Here is a 21,704-nt window from a genome sequence, read left to right as displayed (position 1 = left end):
TGCTGTTGCTACTAGTCTGTGAGGCACCTGAGTTACAGGGGTCGGGTAAGAGCTCTGAAACTGCACTTAAACGCGTTAGGGATGTATTACTGTATGTAAGTGGAAGATTCTGAGAGGCTTTGTCCCTGATCTGCGTACAAAAAGGAAATTCCTTGTTTGAATGACACACCTGAAAGTGTAAATATAATCTACATCAAGAGAAAGATACCGTAAGAGACATACGAGAAAATGGCATACATGTCCAGGAACTCGAGTCTTTCCAAACACCTAGCGGTAGCTGGGAGACACACCCGAGGGAGGACGTCCTGGACTTCTTCAGGAAGGAACGTGACAGCTTCCTTCAACGTGTACGCCATGCTGGCGAAGTTGTACGGCACATGCTCAACACACACACCAGCAGTGTCAAACAGGCTAATCGACCAAAAATATCGCTAAGGAAGTCAGGATGTCGTGTGAGCTGCGGGAGTCGAGGGACAAGCAACGAAACTAACGTGAGGATTTTCCTGAGGAAAACAAACAAAGGTTAACGCTGGCGTTCGAAATCCACGAGTACCTCGCGTTGTCAGGCGTGTACGGCCCGATAAATATGTGTCTCTTCTTTTCCCTGTTGGAACACTGTCAAGCGATGCTCCTTTGTTGCTTGGTGATGATGTTACAGTCTGAAATTAATATCTGTCTTGGGTAGAAGATGATGATATCAAAGCACCACATCTTGGCTCACCAGGGACGGACTCCACTGAAGGTATTTCACACATAATGATATGGCTGAGGTGACCCAGTACGTCACTGAAGAGGAAGAATTTCACGGACTAGAAACAGTTGTCGTATAATCAGCTGGTTGGTCTTCAGTGTTATCAGATCATCCCAGTAACTGTAGAGTCAATGTGTCTACAGTGGTCATCCTTCTTCCCTCATGCTACATCAGGGAATTCACGACAGAACACATCTTGTGCCTTACCTTCGCCGACCTCACCTGCAGTACCACTTGCGTCTGACGGAGGCGGCGGGGTAGCAGCTGTTGCCTAACACATCATACTCAGTGCGTCCCCAGGTGCACTCGCCAGGATGTATATTTTCAATACGGTTCATTGGTGAAGCGGAAGGCAGGTGAGGAACGCCACAGGACTGGAAGAGCTGTGGATGGTTCTGAAAGACGTGATGTCGCAGGTGAAGCAGTGATGTGTGTAATGCTTGTTCCAGAACAAGAACGGGGTTCGTGTTGCTTATCTGCGTAGCTAAACACCCTAGAATGATGAACTCTTGTTCGTGGTCATCTACAGGAATACAGGTGTATACATACTTGCAGACATTCCTCTAATTAAGCGAGCTGAAGGTATACACACACAGTGTGCTGATGCGGGCCTGTACAGTCTCCATATGTACACATTTATCAATATCGTGGAGATTGTACATGGAAGCTCGTTTTTACATGATAGTCAACGAATTATACTGGTCTACGAACTTTCCATGCCAGCTTTTCCATGTGTAGTTCCGTGCTGGTCTGCAGGTGAAGAGCTTCTGGACGTGTCCTTGCCCCTTGTCCGTCCGTGGTTCGTTTCGTTCTCGTGGGCAGTTGTGTGGTTCGTGGTGGTCCGCGGGTGTGTACGTGCAGCGGTGCGGGGGTGTTCGTGACTGCCTTCCCTCCGTCACCCGCTCCACCACTCGTCTCTGTGGGACACTGGCCCAGACGCCCGACACATCACGCCCTCAGGACAACCAGGGTCACCGTCTCAAACATGGCGTTTTATCGGCCCTCCTAAATTTACCTGTAGTGACTAACTTGAGGAGAGCCTTGCGCCCGCTCCCCCGGCCTGAGTGATGGGGGGCAGGGAGCGGCCGTGCTCTATGCCAGCTGTAATCTCAGGGAACCACGCCAAAATATAAGTTTCAGGGGTTATATTTGGACGCTGGTGTACATACAACCGGGCGGGGGCAGGGGCTGAATGGAGAGAGAGGAGGAGGAGGAGGAGGAATGGAGAAATATGGCATGGAGGACCCAAATGGAAACAGAGGCAGGGTGTGTCTGCACTGTTGTCCACAGTAACATGTGGACCAGTTTCAACAACACACCAATGACAGGATTCAGCCTCCTGATCTGCAAGGAGAATACTTTCCATCAATCCTAACTTCAAAAGTCGACTAACAAGAAACTCTCTGTTTATTATTAAGTGTTCTTAATCGTAGTTTCTCATACAAAAGACGATATCAGTCCACCAAGACCCTTCGTCCAGTACTTATCGAACACTCATTTCGGAACGGGCCACGCCAACGTTCACATACTCATCTTCCCTCCCTTGGCTAATAGGTACAAGACCTGACCCGTAAACCACGACCTCCACCAGGGTAAACTTTAAGAGCAGACTCAGACGTCCGCGTCCAAGAGGAGGGGAAAAAGATTGCATCAGGTGGTTTTTAACGGAGAGATAAAAATACAGCAAATTAACGAACATCTGAAATGAGAGATACGAAGATAACGATAGGTGAGAAAAAAAATATGAATTCCATTGCCGGGTTCGCTGAGAACAGCCGCCAAGGCTGCTGCTGCTGGCGCTGGAGAAGGACTTGACATGGAATATTCCGCAGATTAAAATATCCGTAGCACAAGCGAGTTAAATGTTGGTGACATGCGTTGCTACGGTCTTCAGGATCAAAGATGTGATGGCCAGGGACGGTGTAAAGAAATTTATCTGCGTCAGATCCCAGATTTTACGGACATGACTTTATGCCGTGGAAATACACTTAGAATTCATGTTATGAAAGTCACCCAGGATGGAAAATAAGAGAAAAAAAAAAAAAATATATCCACATATGTAATCAGAAAGTTTCAAGACTTTAATAATGATTATCGTTCGTCATGAACCTGCAAACAGTAGAAGTCAGATAGTAAACAAGATTTTTTTTTTTTAATAAGCTCTGACACGCGCGAAGGATAAACTCAGGAGGAACCACCACTACTAATTTGAAAATGGGTTGACATGTGATCTGCAGCATGACAACGCTCCTTCATACATCCTTGTCTCCGTCCAAGAATTTTTGGCTGAAAAACAATTTTGTTACACCACACCCTCTGTATTCTCCTGGCCTCGCCCTACTTGATTTTTTGATGATATGGTAATACATGAAAGCGCTCAGGATTCTAGCGTTTCCTTTTTCCTGGTGGTGTTTACGCACATATTCCCCCCTTCCCCAACTTATTCGTCATTTCCCGCGAGAACGAGGTAGTGCCAGGAACAGACAAAGAAAAGGCTTCATTCGCTCGCATTCATTCTCTTGCTGTTACGTGTAAGCGGAGTACGATTAACAAATCTGACCAGGACGTGGTAAAATGCTTTTAAACATTTAGAAAGGATGTGCGAAGAGACTGACTAAGAGGGCATTCGTGTTCAGAAATGGAAGGAGAAAGGTGGAGTGGGAGACTGGGGAGTAAATGGAAGGAAGGAATGAAGGAATATTTGAGTTATCGGAGCGTTGAACATTCAGTAAAAAGAGGAGGGTGTGTGAGATAGAACGAACTGGAGCTGTATGGTATACAGGGGGCGACTTCCTGTCAATGGGCTGAAAAATGGCATATGTGATATGGTCATCGGAAACCATGAAACGGTCATTTAGACATGATAACTAGCAAGCGGATTCGAGAACATGAGTACGTTTTTTTTTGTTTGCTCTTAACGGTACCTCGCAGTGGTGGGAAATGGAGAAAAAAATGGAGAAAGGAGTATATATATATATATATATATATATATATATATATATACACGCACAGGAAGACTGTCCTTCGAAAGCGTGGTGTTACGCAGTGAGCGAGAGACCGGAAGAGCGCATTAAGACCCCCACTTGACAAGCAGTGACCTCCCGCCCTCGCTGATCCCAGTGGTTTCCGGAGGCTGAGCCAGCAGCTCCGACCACCTCTCTAAATATAATAGAAATCGACGAAAATAGATTTAACGAGCGGATGTGATGTACTGAGTAAACATCTGTCACTGTGCAGTCGTGGGACTGAAACATTACGACTTAATGAGTATATTTAATATCACAACTGTGATTTTATTTCTGGTAATGATTTCTTTTATTGTCCTCTTTGGCGTTCCGTCGATATTCATCAATGACATCGAATAAATCGATACTGTTTTCCCGTACGGACATTTGGATATAAAACTGAATATTCAGAGTATTGTTTATAATGTATCAAATCATGTGGAAGCAGAAGTCCAATACATCCTTCCCAGAGGCAGCAGAACAGTCTCCCAGGGGGCAGCAGACTATCCTTCTTAGGGGCAGCAGACTATCCTTCTTAGGGGCAGAAGACTATCTTTTTTAGGGACAGCAGACTAACTTTCTTAAGGGCAGCAGACTATCCTTCTTAGGGGCAGCAGACTATCCTTCTTAGGGGCAGAAGACTATCCTTCTTAGGGGCAGAAGACTATCTTTCTTAGGGACAGCAGACTATCCTTCTTAGGGGCAGCAGACTATCCTTCTTAGGGACAGCAGACTAACTTTCTTAAGGGCAGCAGACTATCCTTCTTCAGGGCAGCAGACTATCCTTCCCAGGGGCAGTAAACTGCTGTTCCCAGGAGTAGCAAAGCAGTGCCCCCGTCTGCGCCGGGTTAGCAGAGCAGCCTCTCCGCTCCCCTACAACATCCTTCACTGGAATAACAAAAATACCCCACCGTTACAACACAGAAGGCTCTCCTACCCTGAGCTGGTAGGAACCATAGGATCCTCCTGTTCCTGTCGGGGACGCCAAGAACCCCCATCCCCCAACCCTCCTCCTTCCCCAATCCCCCACGCACCTCCCTGGAAACATCCTCACAAGGTAAATTTTTGCCCGTGAGAGGCAAGGGAGGGGGGTCTGGCTGGTGCCGGGCGTGCTGTCTAGTGCTAATTATGACAGCGGCCGCTCCAGTGTCGCCTCATAATGATACGTGCCGCGGCTCGCCTTACAATTAGAAAAAAGAAAACAGGACCGTAACACACACACACACACACACACGGGAGGGAGCGTGCGTGCGAGCGTGCTGTTTTACTGGGATTATTTCTTTCTTCTCCATCTCTCGTATCTTCACGGATTCTATCCTGTCGCCCGCCGTCTTTCCTGCCTCCATAAACATAACCTTTCTTCATCTTCTAACCATAATCCTCTCACGACGATGATCCCACCCGAAACTCTTCACCTCACTTTGGCTTCCCCTCATCTACTCACTCCAATAGTCGTTCTTTTTCTCGCACTGAACATATTTCCTCTCCCAGCTCACACCTGTGCAGCGTGTCCGATTAGGGGAGCAGTAACCTAGTAACTTAAGTTCAACGCTACAAAAACAATTTCTTCCTATATACATAAATCTGTATCTCACACACACGTTCCCTAACTAGTGAATTTGAAAACACCACATTTCAACCTTACAAACAGCATGAACTTATTGGACATACCCATATCCTCCGATCTATCTCGGAAAGTTTATATATGAAACATCAAAAACCATCTTAAAAGCTGGTGTACTATATAGGTTCCAATAGCATTTTCCTATTAAGCAACTATTCCATGTTTACAAGTGTCTTAATCTCCCCAGTATGAAGTAATGCTTCGCACATCTTGGGAGGTTCTAACTCTACCTTTCTTTAAGAAAGAATGGAATCAAAAGCCTTTTGCCTCAAAAGAAAAAAAAATCGTGTTCTCTCTTATATGGATGGAAGTCATGGGAAATGGATAAAGCTTTACGGAGGAGGGTGGATGTGTTGGAAATGAAATGTTTGAGGACAATATGTGGTGTGTGGTGTTGTTTGATCGAGTAAGTAATGAAATGGCAACAGAGAGTTATGATCATAAAAAGAGTGTGGTTGAGAGACCTGATGAGGGTGTGTTGAAATGGTTTGGACATTTGGAGAGATTGAGTGAGGAAAGGTTGACAAAGAGGATATATATGTCAGAAATGGAGGGAACAAGGAGAACGTGGAGACAAAATTGGAGATGGAAGGATGGAGTGAAAAACGTATTGAGCGATCGGGGCCTGAACATGCAGGAGGGTGAAAGGTGTGCAAGAGATAGAGTGACATGCAGTTAATGGACTTTGCCAGGGAATGTGAGGCATCCGGGGTGAACCATGGAAAGGTCTGTGGGGCATAGTTGTAGTTAGGAAGTTGTGCTTTCGGTGCATTACACCTGAGAAAGAATGGACATGAGCGGATGCAGTCTTTCTTCGTCTGTTCCTGGCGCTACCACGCTAACACGGAAAACGGCAATCAAGTCTAAAATGAAAAGAAAAAAACACTTTTTAATACCCTCTCTGTACGCTGTGATACTGCAGCCTTCGCTTTGTTAGAAATCTAGTGAGCTGTCTGCATGTGTCCCAGTCAATATGAAGTGGACTCGCGCCACACGACTGCCTGCTGTTTCACACAGCTTTTATGCAAAGACCATTCACACGACGCCTGACCGTTATGGTATCTCCTTTCCTCGAATAACGAAGCTGTGGAATTCTTCTCTCTCCTTTGTCTTTCCTTACTCCTAGTCAGGACTACAGACTTCTTGGATTTAAAAACTCTTCATTTCGTGTCATTTTTTACTTTTCCCTTCATCGGAGATGGACACAATTTGACCATGTTTCTGACCATATCATGTCGGCTACTAAATGCACATAGCAAATAAAGACTGCATAGGAGTTCTTCGAGGATGTTTTAGTGGCGCGTTGCATGTGAAGAGTGATTATAGGTTTCTGTGGTGCTATTCTTTTAAGTTTTACAAGGGATAAATATTATACAATTTACTATAAAATTAACTAATTTCTCTTTGCATAAAATACTAAATTGATTTCTTGGACATAGGGTTCTTAGATTAGTATACTACAGAGTTAAGTATACACGGCTGAGGTATAATACGGTCGTAATATTCCGATTGTGATCATCGTTGTATATCCAGCTATTTCCTGCAGTTAAAGACCTTTACATATGCATCTACCTGGGCCTCACTTGGAGAGGTGACTGTTCTGTGCTCCCCTTCAGCTTCGAGTTGAATACACAGCCCTTCCCCCTTGCTTTCCTGTCTTAACTCTGTCAATACGTATCCCTTTCCCTCTGCTTTACTATCTTAACTCTGTCAATACACAGCCCTTTCCCCCTGCTTTACTATCTTAACTCTGTCAATACAAGTTAGATATTCAGCAGATAATCTCGTCGTAAACCACAAGATCTTTTGTTATCTGTCTTTCCCATGTACTGTCTTCCAGTAGACAATCTCGCACGTCCTTTGTCTTTCCCACGACTGTTTTCCAGCAGGTAATCAGGCCTTGTTGTCTGGCTTTCCCATGTACAGTCCTTCAAGAGGTCACCTCGTCACAAACCATGAGGTCTTCCCATGCCATCCCATACGCTATCCTCCAGCAGATGGTTTCCGTCAGAAACCATCAGGACCTTCTGCTACATGTCTCGTCTTCTTCCATGTGCTCCTTCCATCTCTCCAGTGTCACACAAGCCCTCGAGGTCACCGTGAGCCTCACTACGCCCTCCCAGTGTCCTGGTGGTGTCGCCCGAGTGGACGGGGGATCAGTGTGAGTGGCGGTGCTCCACCTCAAGATGTAAGTGATCTCCCGTCGCTAAGATAACATGACACTGCTCATCCTCCTCCTCTTCCTCCTCCATTCCCAACCGATAGTTTTCCAGGGAGGTGTCCAACAGAAAACGGGAAGCTGGGGCAGCACTCTCCGTCCAAATCATATTGACGTACTAGTTAAACAATTTCAAATATAATGAATATTCAGATCCGTTCTTCTTCCCCCTAATTACGTTTCATGAATGTTGGCGAAGACCATATATATAACAGCTACAAATATTCCTCGAGAAAAAATAACTTATTTTTTTCTCTAGGGCGGAATATATAGATCACAGAGAACGCGACCCGATAATACCCGTATTATGTATCTTGACTCCTCTTCCGCTCAAAAAAAAAAAAAAATCTAAGCGATCTAGAATAGCAAGCTTTGTTTACATTGGGATCAATGCCCTTAGTGGTAACGGAGTTCATACATTGGTCTTCGGGTATGTGTGAATTAAGAAGAGTTAAAGTACTTTGATGATACTTAGAACTTCTTACTTGTTGGCCTAACGAGAGAGATGACCAGATGCAGCACAAGAAGACTATTGGCATTACGTCCATATCAACACCAGACGTGCGAACCCACAGACATTGTCATCACCCTCACTTCCCGCTAGATTGCTAGTTGGCCAACAGGGCAAAATCAGTCATCATGATGGTTTTAGGTTCTAGCTGGTCGTGTACCTTACGTGACTCGACTATATGACAGCCTAGTCATAAATGCCTTGAGGTCAACGGTACGATCCGTTGGTAGGATGGCCTAATCTTTAACCTGACATCTGCAGGGTCAGGTCAAAGGTCAGGCCACATCACACCCAATGGTTGCATCGCCTTGCTCAAGGGGTTGAATTCAAAAGACTTTTTGTTTACATCAATATTCTTCATCACTAACACCAGTGCATACATCATTTTTCACAGTTACCGGCATCATCCAAGCTATCCTCACACTATTCTCTTCAGTAAACAGCTTCACCACAACCAGCTCCCTAGAAACCTTCAGCATTACATGTACCACCATCATCTAGTATCTTCCATCATCCACAAATTCATCTTCACCGTAGTCCTTTCCAATCACCACCATCTCCCTAACCAAAATCGTCACAAGCACCGTTACCTCTCCAACTACCATCATTACCTCCACCATCATCGCCAACATTAGCACCACCACCGCCATCCCCAACCCCCTGCATCATTACCTACGCCACCACTACCACAACAATACCATCCTCCACCACCCCATGTCACCTGATCACAGAACTGTTATTACGGAAAACTTCAATATCATATTTAAGGCTTGTACCCGCGAGTGAACGTGGGATCCGTATCAGGTTGTCCAATTTGAGCCATTGCGAGGCTTGGGATCCGATTACCCATTTAATCGAGAAAAGATATCTTGGGGGTCGGATTCTCTTTAACCTCTATTCCCCCCCTACTTCTCCTCCTGCTCCACCTCCTTCCTGATAGATTTATAAAGTTTCTGATAAAGGAGTGTAGACGGCACGGAGGCCCAGGTTCGAGTGATAAATGACATTCAAATTTGTCGCTATTAATTCATCTATGTAATCTAAATAGCAATACTTAAGTTTCGAAGCAAAAAACGCAGGTCCGACAGCTTTTTTTTTTTTTTCTTTTTCTTAATGCATGGAAGGTATTTTGACAACGAAATTATAGTAATCGTTAAAGTCAGTGACTTAGATCGATTCTTGCAGCGAAGCAACGCAGGAAAAAGATGAGCTTGGTGTTTACCACTGCGATGTACACGTACAGCTCCCAAGTGTCAATCTTCCACTGCTGTTTAGCCTCCCTGCAGCTGATGCCACCACCTGCTGGAAAATCTGAAGTACATCTGGCAAGTCTTCCGCTAACGTATTAGTGGATAACTGTACAAGTTGCTGGCATCCTGAGCAGCCTGGTATGACTGTACACACAGGTAGGCAACCTGGTGAATACCTGGTGATCCAATTCCCTGGTAAAGTCTTCGGGGGTCTTCAACCTCCACAGCCCGGACAGGGCCCAGGGTGTAGGGTTAGGTCATTGGTCGACCAAGCTGGTGGAAGCCGCAGCCCGCGCACCACACTAGCCACCAACTGCCTAGCTGGTATAGTCCATTTTATAGGTTTATACGTATATTACTATTTTGCAGGAGAGTGTAAACATATCAAAGAACTGCACGTGTGTGTGCAAACAGAGTTTTTTTGATATGTTCGATGCTGCACTGAAAATCACGTCAAAATACAGTACTGGGAAGTTACATTTCCAAATATGTGAGTTGCGTCGAAGTTCAGGTGGAAAAATCAAATCTTATGATTCCACAACAATATACCCTACACATCATCATCTCCAGACGTAAATATAATGAATGTTGTAATGTTTACCGTTGCGTTGGTATTGTGACTTACATCGTTTTCTTTTTTGTCTCCTTTTCAGGAATTCGCCGAGACCGCCATGAACGAACTATTGGGCCTTTACGGCTACGGCAAAGTGGACAGCCGGGACACGCTTGGCCTGTCACTACACCGCTTCACCAATCACAGCCCGCCTCATGCCGCTAGCAGTAGCCCACTGCGTCAAACCAATCACAGCCCATCGCGACAGGCACGACAAAGCCCGTCGCTCTCCACCAATCACAGCCCGCAGCAACATGTCTCTGACCACGAGCACGAGGGTGATTCGCTGGACTCTGATGACATGCCAGTACCTGGCCAATTAGAGCACAGCGTTCGCAGCGTGAGCCCAGGCAAGACAGACCAAGGCTCCGGCTCCTCTCGCGGCAGCACTCCCAAGTCAGGTAGGTCCTCCTTCGCTTGGTCTTCCTTCGTTTTCTTGTTAAGGTTCTGATGCTCCAGACTGGCCACAAGAGTGTCATAAAGTGGCAGATTCTCTCGACTACAGAAGCTACGACATGCCTTCGAGGTGAGCACCCAGACGCAGACTGTTAGTAACATATTTGCGATTATATGAAGACAAACTGACCAGGTCCAAATCATTTGTTCCGAGGTCGCATTTCGGGTAGTGGCATAAAACATAAAGAAAGGTACAATGCCTCAGCCTAATCCCAGAGGAGTATCCTTGGAAATCTATCCAGCTGCGGACAACCAGAATTGATTTTACCATCTGATCCTCCGTAAGCTGCTGCCTCTTCTTCCACCCAGCTAGACAAAGGGCCAGCCTAGTCCACGGAAATGAAAAGGCCACTCGGTTTCTTTCGGGGTTGTGGTTACCGACTCATGACCAAAAACTGGACTAAGGGAAAAAAAATGAGTTTCGAGATGTTGAAATAGGAGAGAATGGGGATTCTTTTTTTTTCTTTGAAAGTTGAAAAAGGAAAAGTAGAGACTTTGGGACAGCTGGAAAAAAATAAGGTATAAGGAAGAATTCTGTAGGTTGATTTTGCAACAGTTTTATCTGAAGACACGAAACCGTCAACTTATCCGCGACAAAAATGAAGACGTGAACCGGTTATGCAATAAGCTACAATCGACTATCGCCGCCACCGTCACCTACTACCATAGATCCCTCGTCCCCGAGTTGCAGTTCGGCACTACAAGTGCTCATACAGACGGATACAACAAACTGTCTTGTACCAACCACTGTGAACATTATCAACCTTATAACTCTAGTATGTGTAAAAACAATTTCATATCCTCTTCCACTGTTACAACCCCATTTTCTTAATTATTAGTAATTTTTGTATACAGTTTCAGCCTTTGGCTGCATTATCATCAAGAAATCGTTTAATAACTAGCGCTTCGCAGAAGGCAATGAAAAGGTGCCGCACCGAAAGAGAAGGGAAAGGTGGAGGAAATTCTCCCCTCTTACTTTCCACAAGAAGGAACAGAAGAAAGAGCCAAGAATGGATTTTTCCCCGAATGTTCAATTCTATTTTCCTGATATGACCTCTACAGGGCCGGGAAAATATCACTCAGCATCACGTAAAATAAAGTTGTTTACAAGGGAAAAATTTTCATTAAAACTTTTACGTAACTTCTGACATCTAAAAGAAGGAGTGGTAACGACTTTTGAGTACAGTACCTGGAAAGACATTTTTTGTGCCACATATCATCACGAACTCTGGCTGATACATGACCTTGCACTGGGGAAAGGTTGGGACGGGGTTGGGGATGGGGAGACGTGCAATATCTTTGGAAGGTTTGATACATAAGCCATAATCATAATAAGCCAATTGACAAGTTAGATTTACGTCAATGTGAGGTATATACAAAGACTATGTTTTTACTAACTTTCATTAACACTGACTATATATAGATAATTCCCCCTTTCCTCCCCCAAAAAGTCGTCCTTAGTGACCTCTGACCCCTACAGGGCAATGTATGGGAATGGTGGTAAAGCCTCTTAGCATTGTTTCGTCTCAAATGACTGTGGATCGAAACATCAGCCCAAGATGTAAATACGTTTTGGAGTTTTTTGACCTTTGACCCCATAAAATCTTGGGGAAAGATCTAAATAAGAACGCGTCTGGGTGTACTGAACCAGGAGGCATTCGTACTAAATTTCAGGTCAATCGACCTGAAGAAGTATGAGTGACTTAAGAGCATGGTCGTTAATAAGGACAAAGACCCTGGAAACGCTGACCCTCGCGAGGCAACGCATTATATCCTCCTCCAAGATAGGTATCTTCACCTCAGCCCCGACAAACGCGTCTTCACCACACCCTCGGTAGAACAACAGTCCCTGCATCCTCAATAAACGCATCTTCACTACGCCCTCGATAAACACAAGACCCCATGCACACTCGACGACCGCATCTTCACCTGTCGACAAACGCATCCTCACACACCACACCCCCTCTCAGCGCCACTAGCTGTTGACGGGTCAAGTCAAAATCTAGGGTTGCGGTGTTGATTGTTGGAGAGCAAAAGAACGAAAAACGATGCGAAGAAACTGGACAAAAAAAACATGTCCCTCCTCTTGAAGTGAGAGACATTAATGACCGTTAAACAGCACACAGCAATTAAACCCCCACGATAGCATCACATTACTCAGGGATCGTTCCATACGTCTCTCGCCCATGTTAGGCCAGGCGAAGGTCTTCCATCGAACGCCACACCAGGATATGCTGAATGTATCATGTTGAGTAAACATCAGCCAAAAATAATCTCGAACGAGCCTTGGTTATCACGACTACTGTCGCCTGATCACCGAAACGAACCTGATTAACTCGTGTTAGGGAAGAAAACGGTTGTAAATCACCTGAACTTAGGAAAAGGGGATGCTGCTACCACGAGCCAGCTGCAAGCAACACTAAAATATTCCGAGTAAATAAATCTGAGTCCTGGCGTGCTGGGTGAGGCGCTGGGCGTGGTCAGGGGAGGAGGTGGGTTCCCTGCAGCTGTCTGCGTCAGTATCATGTAATGTTCTCATGTCACAACTCGAGTGCATGGCTTGGCACACGAGCTATACCACCACGACATCGTCCTGTACTGCAGGGTTTTCAAACGCTCCGCTAGAACGTGGTCTGCGACGCACGACGCGACGCTCCGACCTCTGGGTGTGACATCGTAGTCTTTGATCCGACTAATCAATTATCAGGTCGTAGGCTAGGCCATCATAACCAAGTTGTCATTCTCTCGTGCTCAAGGGTCGTACTGTCGTGAGCACAAAGTTCAAGCAGCGTTGAACCACAGCAAAATACTACTGCTGAGACTGCAAGTGAATATCCCGTTTTCTCTCATTTCAAATTTAGCAAGATGGTCTCTTCTGCTTAGGAACAGGGAGGTAAAGGATGAACACTAAGTTTTTCGCCATTCTTTTCTCGGACGGAGTCTGGTTTCCTACAGGGTATGCTCCCCCGAGAATGTTTATGAATATAGCAGACATACCCGATATAACCGTGGTCCCAGCGTGCCAATCGGATCCTCTTCGTCGACCACAACCTTCGCATTGTTACGCACGTTCCATGTTTGTTGCCCCAGAGGTCCGCTGACGACGTGTAGTGTTGCGGTGAATTTCTTTCTTGTATCACTGCAAATCTTTTTTTTTTTCAGTGCTCACAAGTCAGGAACTGAAGAAGTCTTAGCGTTACTAAAACTACACTGATGTTAGCTAAGAGTTCGATTACAAGGGACTATGTAAGTCACAGCCGACGATGAGTGGAAATGAAATTCCACGTTTCTTCCAATCTTTATCGTATATTTCAGCGTGTTCTTCTAAATCACTTAACACTAACACGAGTCATGTTTCAGTGAAGTATTTGACGCGACGTAGAATTATTTTGCTCCGATATCAAGTACTATACAGTGAAGGCGATTCCATAATGATGTACAGTATGGCAAACGTGTGGTGGGGGGGAAAAACGAGCCTACTGAAGCTTCACTTCAGAAAACACTAACGTACTATGCGGTATTGAACAACAGACTATTAACACCAAATATTCATGGTACCGATTACGATACAATCAAATCTTAAACTCTGATGGGAATAATATATATACTTGATAATCAAGTGATAAATGCCAGGATATAATGTGTGTCACTGATTATAATATGCTCAGTAGGATATAAGTCGTCACAACACACGCGTCACATTTGTTTACAAGATGCGTTCGCAATGATACTGCTGCGAGTCAACAGCCATCTCTTTGTCTCTATATGCCACCTCCTTTCTCCTCTGTCCGCGCTCATGATTCCTCCCTCTATCTCGCTGTTATGTCTTTCTAATTCTCTTACTATATCTAATTTTCCTACGCTTTCATCTCTCATCTCGTCTCTTCGTGGTTGTCATTCTATGTGTCTGTCTGCCTCTCTCTCTCTCTCTGCTTCTTCTTACACGTCCCTCTTCTTACTGTCTCTTCATTTATCTCTCTCTCTCTCCGCCCATCTGTCTGTATCTCTCCAGCTCTTGGAAAAATAATTAGCTGTATTGGCCCACCTGGAGATCCGGGAGTTGGAGGTCTGGGCGCCTCGCCAGGCTTAGCTGGGCGCGATACACACGCCAAATGAACCCATTTAATAGCTATATTTGCCGCATAGTTTCTAAATCAGCTCTTAGTCTTATTATACCACGCCAATGTCTGATATATATATATATATATATATATATATATATATATATATATATATATATATATATATATATATATATATATATATATTGGAAAGGATCACAATTTTGCGCGTGATCAAGATATTCCTATGAGTCCATTTTCCCTATGTTTCATTTTCCCCGTGGACTCATAGGAATATATATATATATATATATATATATATATATATATATATAATAAGTTTGGAAAACAATCACAAACTCCATATACATTTAAGAATCAATTCAGCTCGTATATACTTGACGGATTCTATTCATGACAGAATTCCTTAAAGTGCCAACCCATCTCTAAGGAGCTCTATAAAGTGGCAAGACAGTTTTCTGTTTTCGGCGGCGAGGTCTTACTCAAGTGTCGTGTCGGCCGTTTTAGAGAGAGCCGGGCAGAAGAGTGTGGCGCGCGGTATTTACTCTTCGTGCTTCACCTGTCACTTTTCCCGCCAAGTTTACCACGTCTTTGAGATGCGCCACCAACGCGAGAGAGAGTCTGGCATCAGCTGCGCCAGGTTCCCAGCCCAAAATTGTGTCGATAACATTCATTAACTTGCTACATGTAAGCGTTCCCTAATGCTGACGCCCTCCCGCCATAGCTTAACTCAGTTGCCAAGTATTCATATACGTTTGGATTTTTTCCTTTTTTTTTTGCGTATCGTACATGACATGAATGGTTATATACTGGTATCCACGGCAAGAAATAAAACGGTCTGTATCTCCGTCAAGAAATTATTTCCTCAAAGAATGCAATTTAACGGCAAAAAAATATGAACATATTTCCCACAGCGAACGTTAACACCCTCTGGTGGAGACGCCGAGAGATTACTTTCTTCACCGTCAAATCTGATATTTTGGAGTAATATTTACTTTCTTCCTCAGGGCCTGTATGTCTGATCATCATGAATATCTACTTATGTGTTATCTAATAAAACTGATGGCTATTAATCATATATATATATATATATATATATATATATATATATATATATATATATATATATATATATATATTTTTTTTTTTTTTTTTTTTATACTTTGTCGCTGTCTCCCGCGTTTGCGAGGTAGCGCAAGGAAACAGACGAAAGAAATGGCCCAACCCCCCCCCCCCCATACACATGTACATACACACGTCCACACACGCAAATATACATACCTACACAGCTTTCCATGGTTTACCCCAGACGCTTCACATGCCCTGCTTCAATCCACTGACAGCACGTCAACCCCTGTATACCACATGACTCCAATTCACTCTATTTCTTGCCCTCCTTTCACCCTCCTGCATGTTCAGGCCCCGATCAAACAAAATCTTTTTCACTCCATCTTTCCACCTCCAATTTGGTCTCCCTCTTCTCCTCGTTCCCTCCACCTCCGACACATATATCCTCTTGGTCAATCTCTCCTCACTCATTCTCTCCATGTGCCCAAACCATTTCAAAACACCCTCTTCTGCTCTCTCAACCACGCTCTTTTTATTTCCACACATCTCTCTTACCCTTACGTTACTTACTCGATCAAACCACCTCACACCACACATTGTCCTCAAACATCTCATTTCCAGCACATCCATCCTCCTGCGCACATCTCTATCCATAGCCCACGCCTCGCAACCATACAACATTGTTGGAACCACTATTCCTTCAAACATACCCATTTTTGCTTTCCGAGATAATGTTCTCGACTTCCACACATTCCTCAAGGCTCCCAGAATTTTCGCCCCCTCCCCCACCCTATGATCCACTTCCGCTTCCATGGTTCCATCCGCTGCCAGATCCACTCCCAGATATCTAAAACACTTCACTTCCTCCAGTTTTTCTCCATTCAAACTCACCTCCCAATTGACTTGACCCTCAACCCTACTGTACCTAATAACCTTGCTCTTATTCACATTTACTCTTAACTTTCTTCTTTCACACACTTTACCAAACTCAGTCACCAGCTTCTGCAGTTTCTCACATGAATCAGCCACCAGCGCTGTATCATCAGCGAACAACAACTGACTCACTTCCCAAGCTCTCTCATCCCCAACAGACTTCATACTTGCCCCTCTTTCCAAAACTCTTGCATTCACCTCCCTAACAACCCCATATATATATATATATAACTTCAACGTGTACATATATACATGTTTATTCAATTGAACACTTATATGACAGATATCCCGACATCTGTATACCCGTACACAAGCAACAAAGGATACGGACGTGGAAGTCACGAGAGGCAAGTGGTGTGTACACCAGGATGCTGTAACAGATTTCGTCGACTCACCCACACCATCCACCTGACAACAAAGCACCACAGGGAGAACCTAAAGCCTTCAGGTGCTTATCTCAGTATCTCGCAGTCTTTGTCCCCCAGGGTGACGGAGCCCTGTTGCCTCACAGTCTACCGAGCTCTTCGGTGCCATCTATTTACAGTAACCGTTTGCGCGGGGATAGTAAGAATCCGAGTTCATCGTTTGCCTGACAACTAAGACACCGTCTCCGCCGTTTCAAGACACTGCCTCGGGTTCTCAAGTAAAGTACTCGCGCCACCTAATCTTCCGTGGCGCCTCACCATAAGTTCACGATAGAATGCTAAAATCTCATCAGGCACAGTTTTCTTTATAGCGTTTTTCGGGGAAATGAGAGAGCTCTGACGGTGCTTTTCTTTTTTTTTTTTAACGCTTTACTTACTCTTACACAAAGACTCTTGGTATTTACCTTGAGGTCTGTTCAGTCAAACGACGAGAAACGAAAGAGCGAAGCTACGGTAAGTCTAAATGTGTACACCTTGCATGACGCTATGACTCACGTTCATCGTTCTCATACAGTGGGTTAGACCTCAGCTACAGTGTCGGTGACATTATGCGAGACAAGGGTACTGCAACTTGACGGGTGGTGGTGCAGTGGCTCAGGGCCGGTGCCGTCGACCGATCCCAAGGCAACAAGAGGTTGAGACACTACGTAGGTACGCCGCAGGGAAACTGGTAACCTGTGACGGGGAGGTTTCCTCTCCCTACGTAAGTCTGAGCCTGTCTGGCCCTCTTTGTCTGGGGGTGTTTCCTTGTCTGATCGGGGTCAATGTTTTTGTTTCTCTTGTTTGTTTCAGTATGTGTTCGACTCTCTCTCTCTCTCTCTCTCTCTCTCTCTCTCTCTCTCTCTCTCTCTCTCTCTCTCTCTCTCTCTCTCTCGTCAGAAGGGTCTACGTCTGGCTGAGAGAGATGATCACCGTAGCAGGAGACGTACTCATGTTTTTGTAGAGGCCACCTCGTATTCTCTCTCTCTCTCTCTCTCTCTCTCTCTCTCTCTCTCTCTCTCTCTCTCTCTCTCTCTCTCTCTCTCTCTCTCAGCCACATTATCTCAAACATAACTTGGTCATGGAGTACTTCAGGAGTGCAAACAAGTGCCAGGGTTTGTGGAGGGATAAAGAGGATGATGGGAGAGGGTGGGGTGGTGGGTCAGCACCAGAATTTGAGAGGTAGGGGCCAGCGCCACGAATGAAACGAGGAATCTGGTGCCAGTGCCAGCAACACATGAAGGGCAGAGCCACTAGTGCTAAAATCCTGTAGGGAATAAAGGAACAGTGCCAACATTTTAGGGGTACGGAGGGTGTGGTACCTGGAGGAGGAGGAGGAGGAGGAGGAGGAGGGTGTTGCTGCTGACAGGTTGGAGGAGTGATGAGTTTCGAATAAGCTCACGAGTCATTATGTAATCTTTCCCATGTTTTAATGGAGGCGGTGATTTAGGAAACAATGCAGACCGAAGGGTGAGGTGCTTGCTCGTGTGGGAGAACGGGGTACCATGGGGCGCTGGAGTGGTCGCGTTCTTCTCTGAGTCGTGTTGCTTCGTAACGACATAGAGGAAGAGAGAGAGAGAGAGAGAGAGAGAGAGAGAGAGAGAGAGAGAGAGAGAGAGAGAGAGAGAGAGCAACCTGTATATCACCCACACCCTCGCATCATCGCAGTGCAAAGAGGACGAGAGATATTTTTGTCGTCCAACTTAAATTACACAATTCTGATTTAATCTCGCGGCAGAGACAGCAGCGGGACGTCCAAACCCCCAGACCAATGGGGCGAAAATACTTCCCGAGCCTCACAAACCTGTTAACAGCATCAGAAACGAGGGCGGTGCCCATAACTCAACCCGCTCGCCCTCTTCTCGCGAGCAAATAAACACCAGAATTATACCTTCAGACAGGAAAGATCTGAAGGCTTCAGAGATGCGACGGACATGAATCATTCGTCCATTCGCTTTTCTCGTGCAGTCGACATGTGGTGTGGTCACTTTAGTCGGTCTTGGGCGACGACAAAAACATGGGAGTGCCAAAAGGTATTTTCCTGTGCCCTCATCTGTTTGTAGCACCCGAGTGGCGACAGTTCTGAAGTAATATTTTAGCAGAGGCCGCTCTACCCCCATCAAAAGCAGCCCAGACCTACAGTATTTTACCTAATAATCAAATAACTTCTAACTCTTCAGAAAACCTTACTGGGTCAGTGCAGTTTCACTACATACTGTTGTTCCGTTTGCTACCGACCACCTGTTTTGTCCTGTTGCTTCCCGTTTACACGTTGTTTTACTGGTTAACCTGAGCACTTAGCATTCTTGACAGAGTTTTCTTCTATCGTGATCTAGCCAGAGTGTTGGTCATCAAGAAGTCCTCAGATCCTGTTCTTCATCATTCTGCTTGATGATCTTCCCTTCTCCACCCACACTATCAGCTCCAGTTGAATCTCTCACATTACACCACACCTTCCCTATTAGTCACCATGAACCATCCTAAAATGATCAAGTATGGATGTCTTCTATCTTCAGTGACGTAGGCTGTCACTCGTAACTGTATTATCATCATTAGGGAATAAAAACTCATTATCTTGCCCTCACTCATTCACTTCTGTCTAGTAATCTATCCTCTGACTGTCTACCATCTGTCTATTCTGTTTCCTCTCTCTTCTGCATCTCATCAGTCTCTCCTTTCCTTCCTCCTTCCATTGCATTCCCATTCTCTACTCTCCTTGTTGAATATTCTGAAATTACCTGATCTTTGTGTCCTCTGCCTGCTTCTCTTTGCCACCCTTCCTCTTTCACCTTATAAATTCGCCGGATTCAAACCTTTAAAAATCAAATAGACGAACTCTTTCTCCTACTAAAATCATTGTTTTCTCTGATTTCTTCCTCATTTTCCACTCTTTTCTTTTTCTATGATGCAAACACTGTCCCTCCTTCCCATCTTCTATTCATATATTCCATTTTCTTCTCACATTTCCTCACGTAGCTCGCCCGAGTCTGTTCTCCCCACAACCTCCTCTCCTGGGAGGGCTTGTGCTTGTTCCACCTTCTGTTGCCTCAACTAACTTTTCTCCAACTACATACATAAGGTTACTGTTACTGTCCCCCAGCAGGTAACCTCGTCACAGACCATCAGGTCTTCTATTGCCTGACATTCCCATGTACTATCCTCCAGCAGGTATCATCGTCATAAATCATCATGTCTTCTGGTACCTCTCATTTCCAAGTACAGCCCTCCAGCAGGTAATCTCGTCACAGACCATCAGGTCTTCTGTTATCTATAATTTCCATGTACCATCATCCAGCAGGTAACCTCGTCACCTGACCATCAAGTCTTCTGCTACCTGGCTTGTTCGTGCACGGATCGTACCAGCGGACGTCCTCATTCTTCCCCTCGCTACTGTCTGTCGAGGACCTGTCTCACATCCGCCACCCCACCCCGTCTTCATGCCGCATCCCACCCTCCCAACCTCCACACAACCTTACTTCCTCCACACAACCTTACTTCCTCCACACGAAGCCCGTCTTTACCTCGTGGCCACACCTCAACGCCCACATGCTTACATCCTCACGCGAACCGGTTCTCCTTCGCCTCAGGAACTACTTCCCTCATGACAAAGCCCGGACTTCCATCGGATATAATCGAACCAACGTTCTGTCGGTGACGCGATGAAACACCTGTAATTACTGAGGCTCTTACGAGATAACACCTGCCTGACCACGATCTCCTGCGAACATTACTGATAAACTGATTAGCAATTGATCAACTACATCAGCAGATGACAGCATCCGCACCAAGATGCATATACTCGTGACAAGTCCATCGTAATGCCAGATATCAGGGCACATCCACCCAGCCCCTCAGGACAGTGCTGTATTGGAGGTCAGAGCGATGTCTGGATCCGGGAGGATGGTGGGAGACCTTGCGAGTGTCCGTAACTGTCTCCTGGCAGTGCCTCAAGACAACGCCCTATAATGATACCGCATCACATCGTTTTCCGACACTTACAAGGTACTGCCTCCCTCGAAAGTGTCGCATGACGCTTCGCAAATGATACCGCCCCATGACATCATCCTACGACCGTGTTACTCGACAGGACTCGTGATTCTGCCGCATGACGCTGTCCATTGGACTGCCGTCTGACTGTTTACGACTGCACCACGATATCACCCGACGACATCACTCCCCTCACACACCCGTCGATGACCCACCCACATGGGCACAACACTTGACACTGCCACCCTGATACTCCTGGGACTGATCTCCTCCAGGACTCCTGTGAGGTCATGACAGGTACAGGTGAGGCAGGGAACTCCCGCCTCTTTATCATTCTTCCTCGCCCTCGGGACACTTGAAAACCCCCAAACCTGAACTTTAGAACATCTGCACAACCATTATTTTCTCAAACTCATCCACCTCGTCTTCCTCCTTTATCCACTACACAACAAACAGATTAAGAAAAGGTGCAAATAGGGCATGAAAGATATCATTAATCCCTCATAAACCACATAACAAGAGGTGTGGCTCTTTCTAACTATCTACTGGACCTCATCCAACAGTTTAGAAGTTACTGCATCATTCTCGCCATCGTATTTCCTGCCACTGGAAATCCTTTGTCTCTGAGCGTCAGTTCGGCACCGCAGGTGTACTGAACCATCCCGAATTCATACACATCACTTTAACAAATATCTAATCCCGATCATTACGAAACACTATTAGTGTAATCAACACACTGCCACCCCAATGTCTGGGCAAAGGCCGTCTCTTTAACCCTCCCTATATCATGAGTAATTTTTCT

At 45.4% G+C, this 21,704-nt stretch overlaps 2 protein-coding genes across 3 annotated transcripts in view; one reads left to right on the top strand and one right to left on the bottom strand.

Annotated features, from left to right (window-relative positions):
- The window catches only part of LOC139760516 (uncharacterized), a 746,927-nt gene that overhangs the window by 262,590 nt on the left and 462,633 nt on the right, over positions 1 to 21,704 (bottom strand). The gene's annotated exons all lie outside the window — the stretch shown is intronic.
- Sobp (Sine oculis-binding protein) overlaps positions 1 to 21,704 on the top strand; it is a 323,491-nt gene that overhangs the window by 232,226 nt on the left and 69,561 nt on the right. Inside the window, 1 exon segment of the mRNA XM_071683809.1 lies at positions 10,013 to 10,373. Within this exon segment, the coding sequence (XP_071539910.1) occupies positions 10,013 to 10,373 (361 nt within the window).

Source organism: Panulirus ornatus, chromosome 37 (genome assembly GCF_036320965.1).
Source record: "Panulirus ornatus isolate Po-2019 chromosome 37, ASM3632096v1, whole genome shotgun sequence".
NCBI lineage: Eukaryota > Metazoa > Arthropoda > Malacostraca > Decapoda > Palinuridae > Panulirus > Panulirus ornatus.
This window is presented reverse-complemented; position numbering and strand designations above follow the sequence as displayed.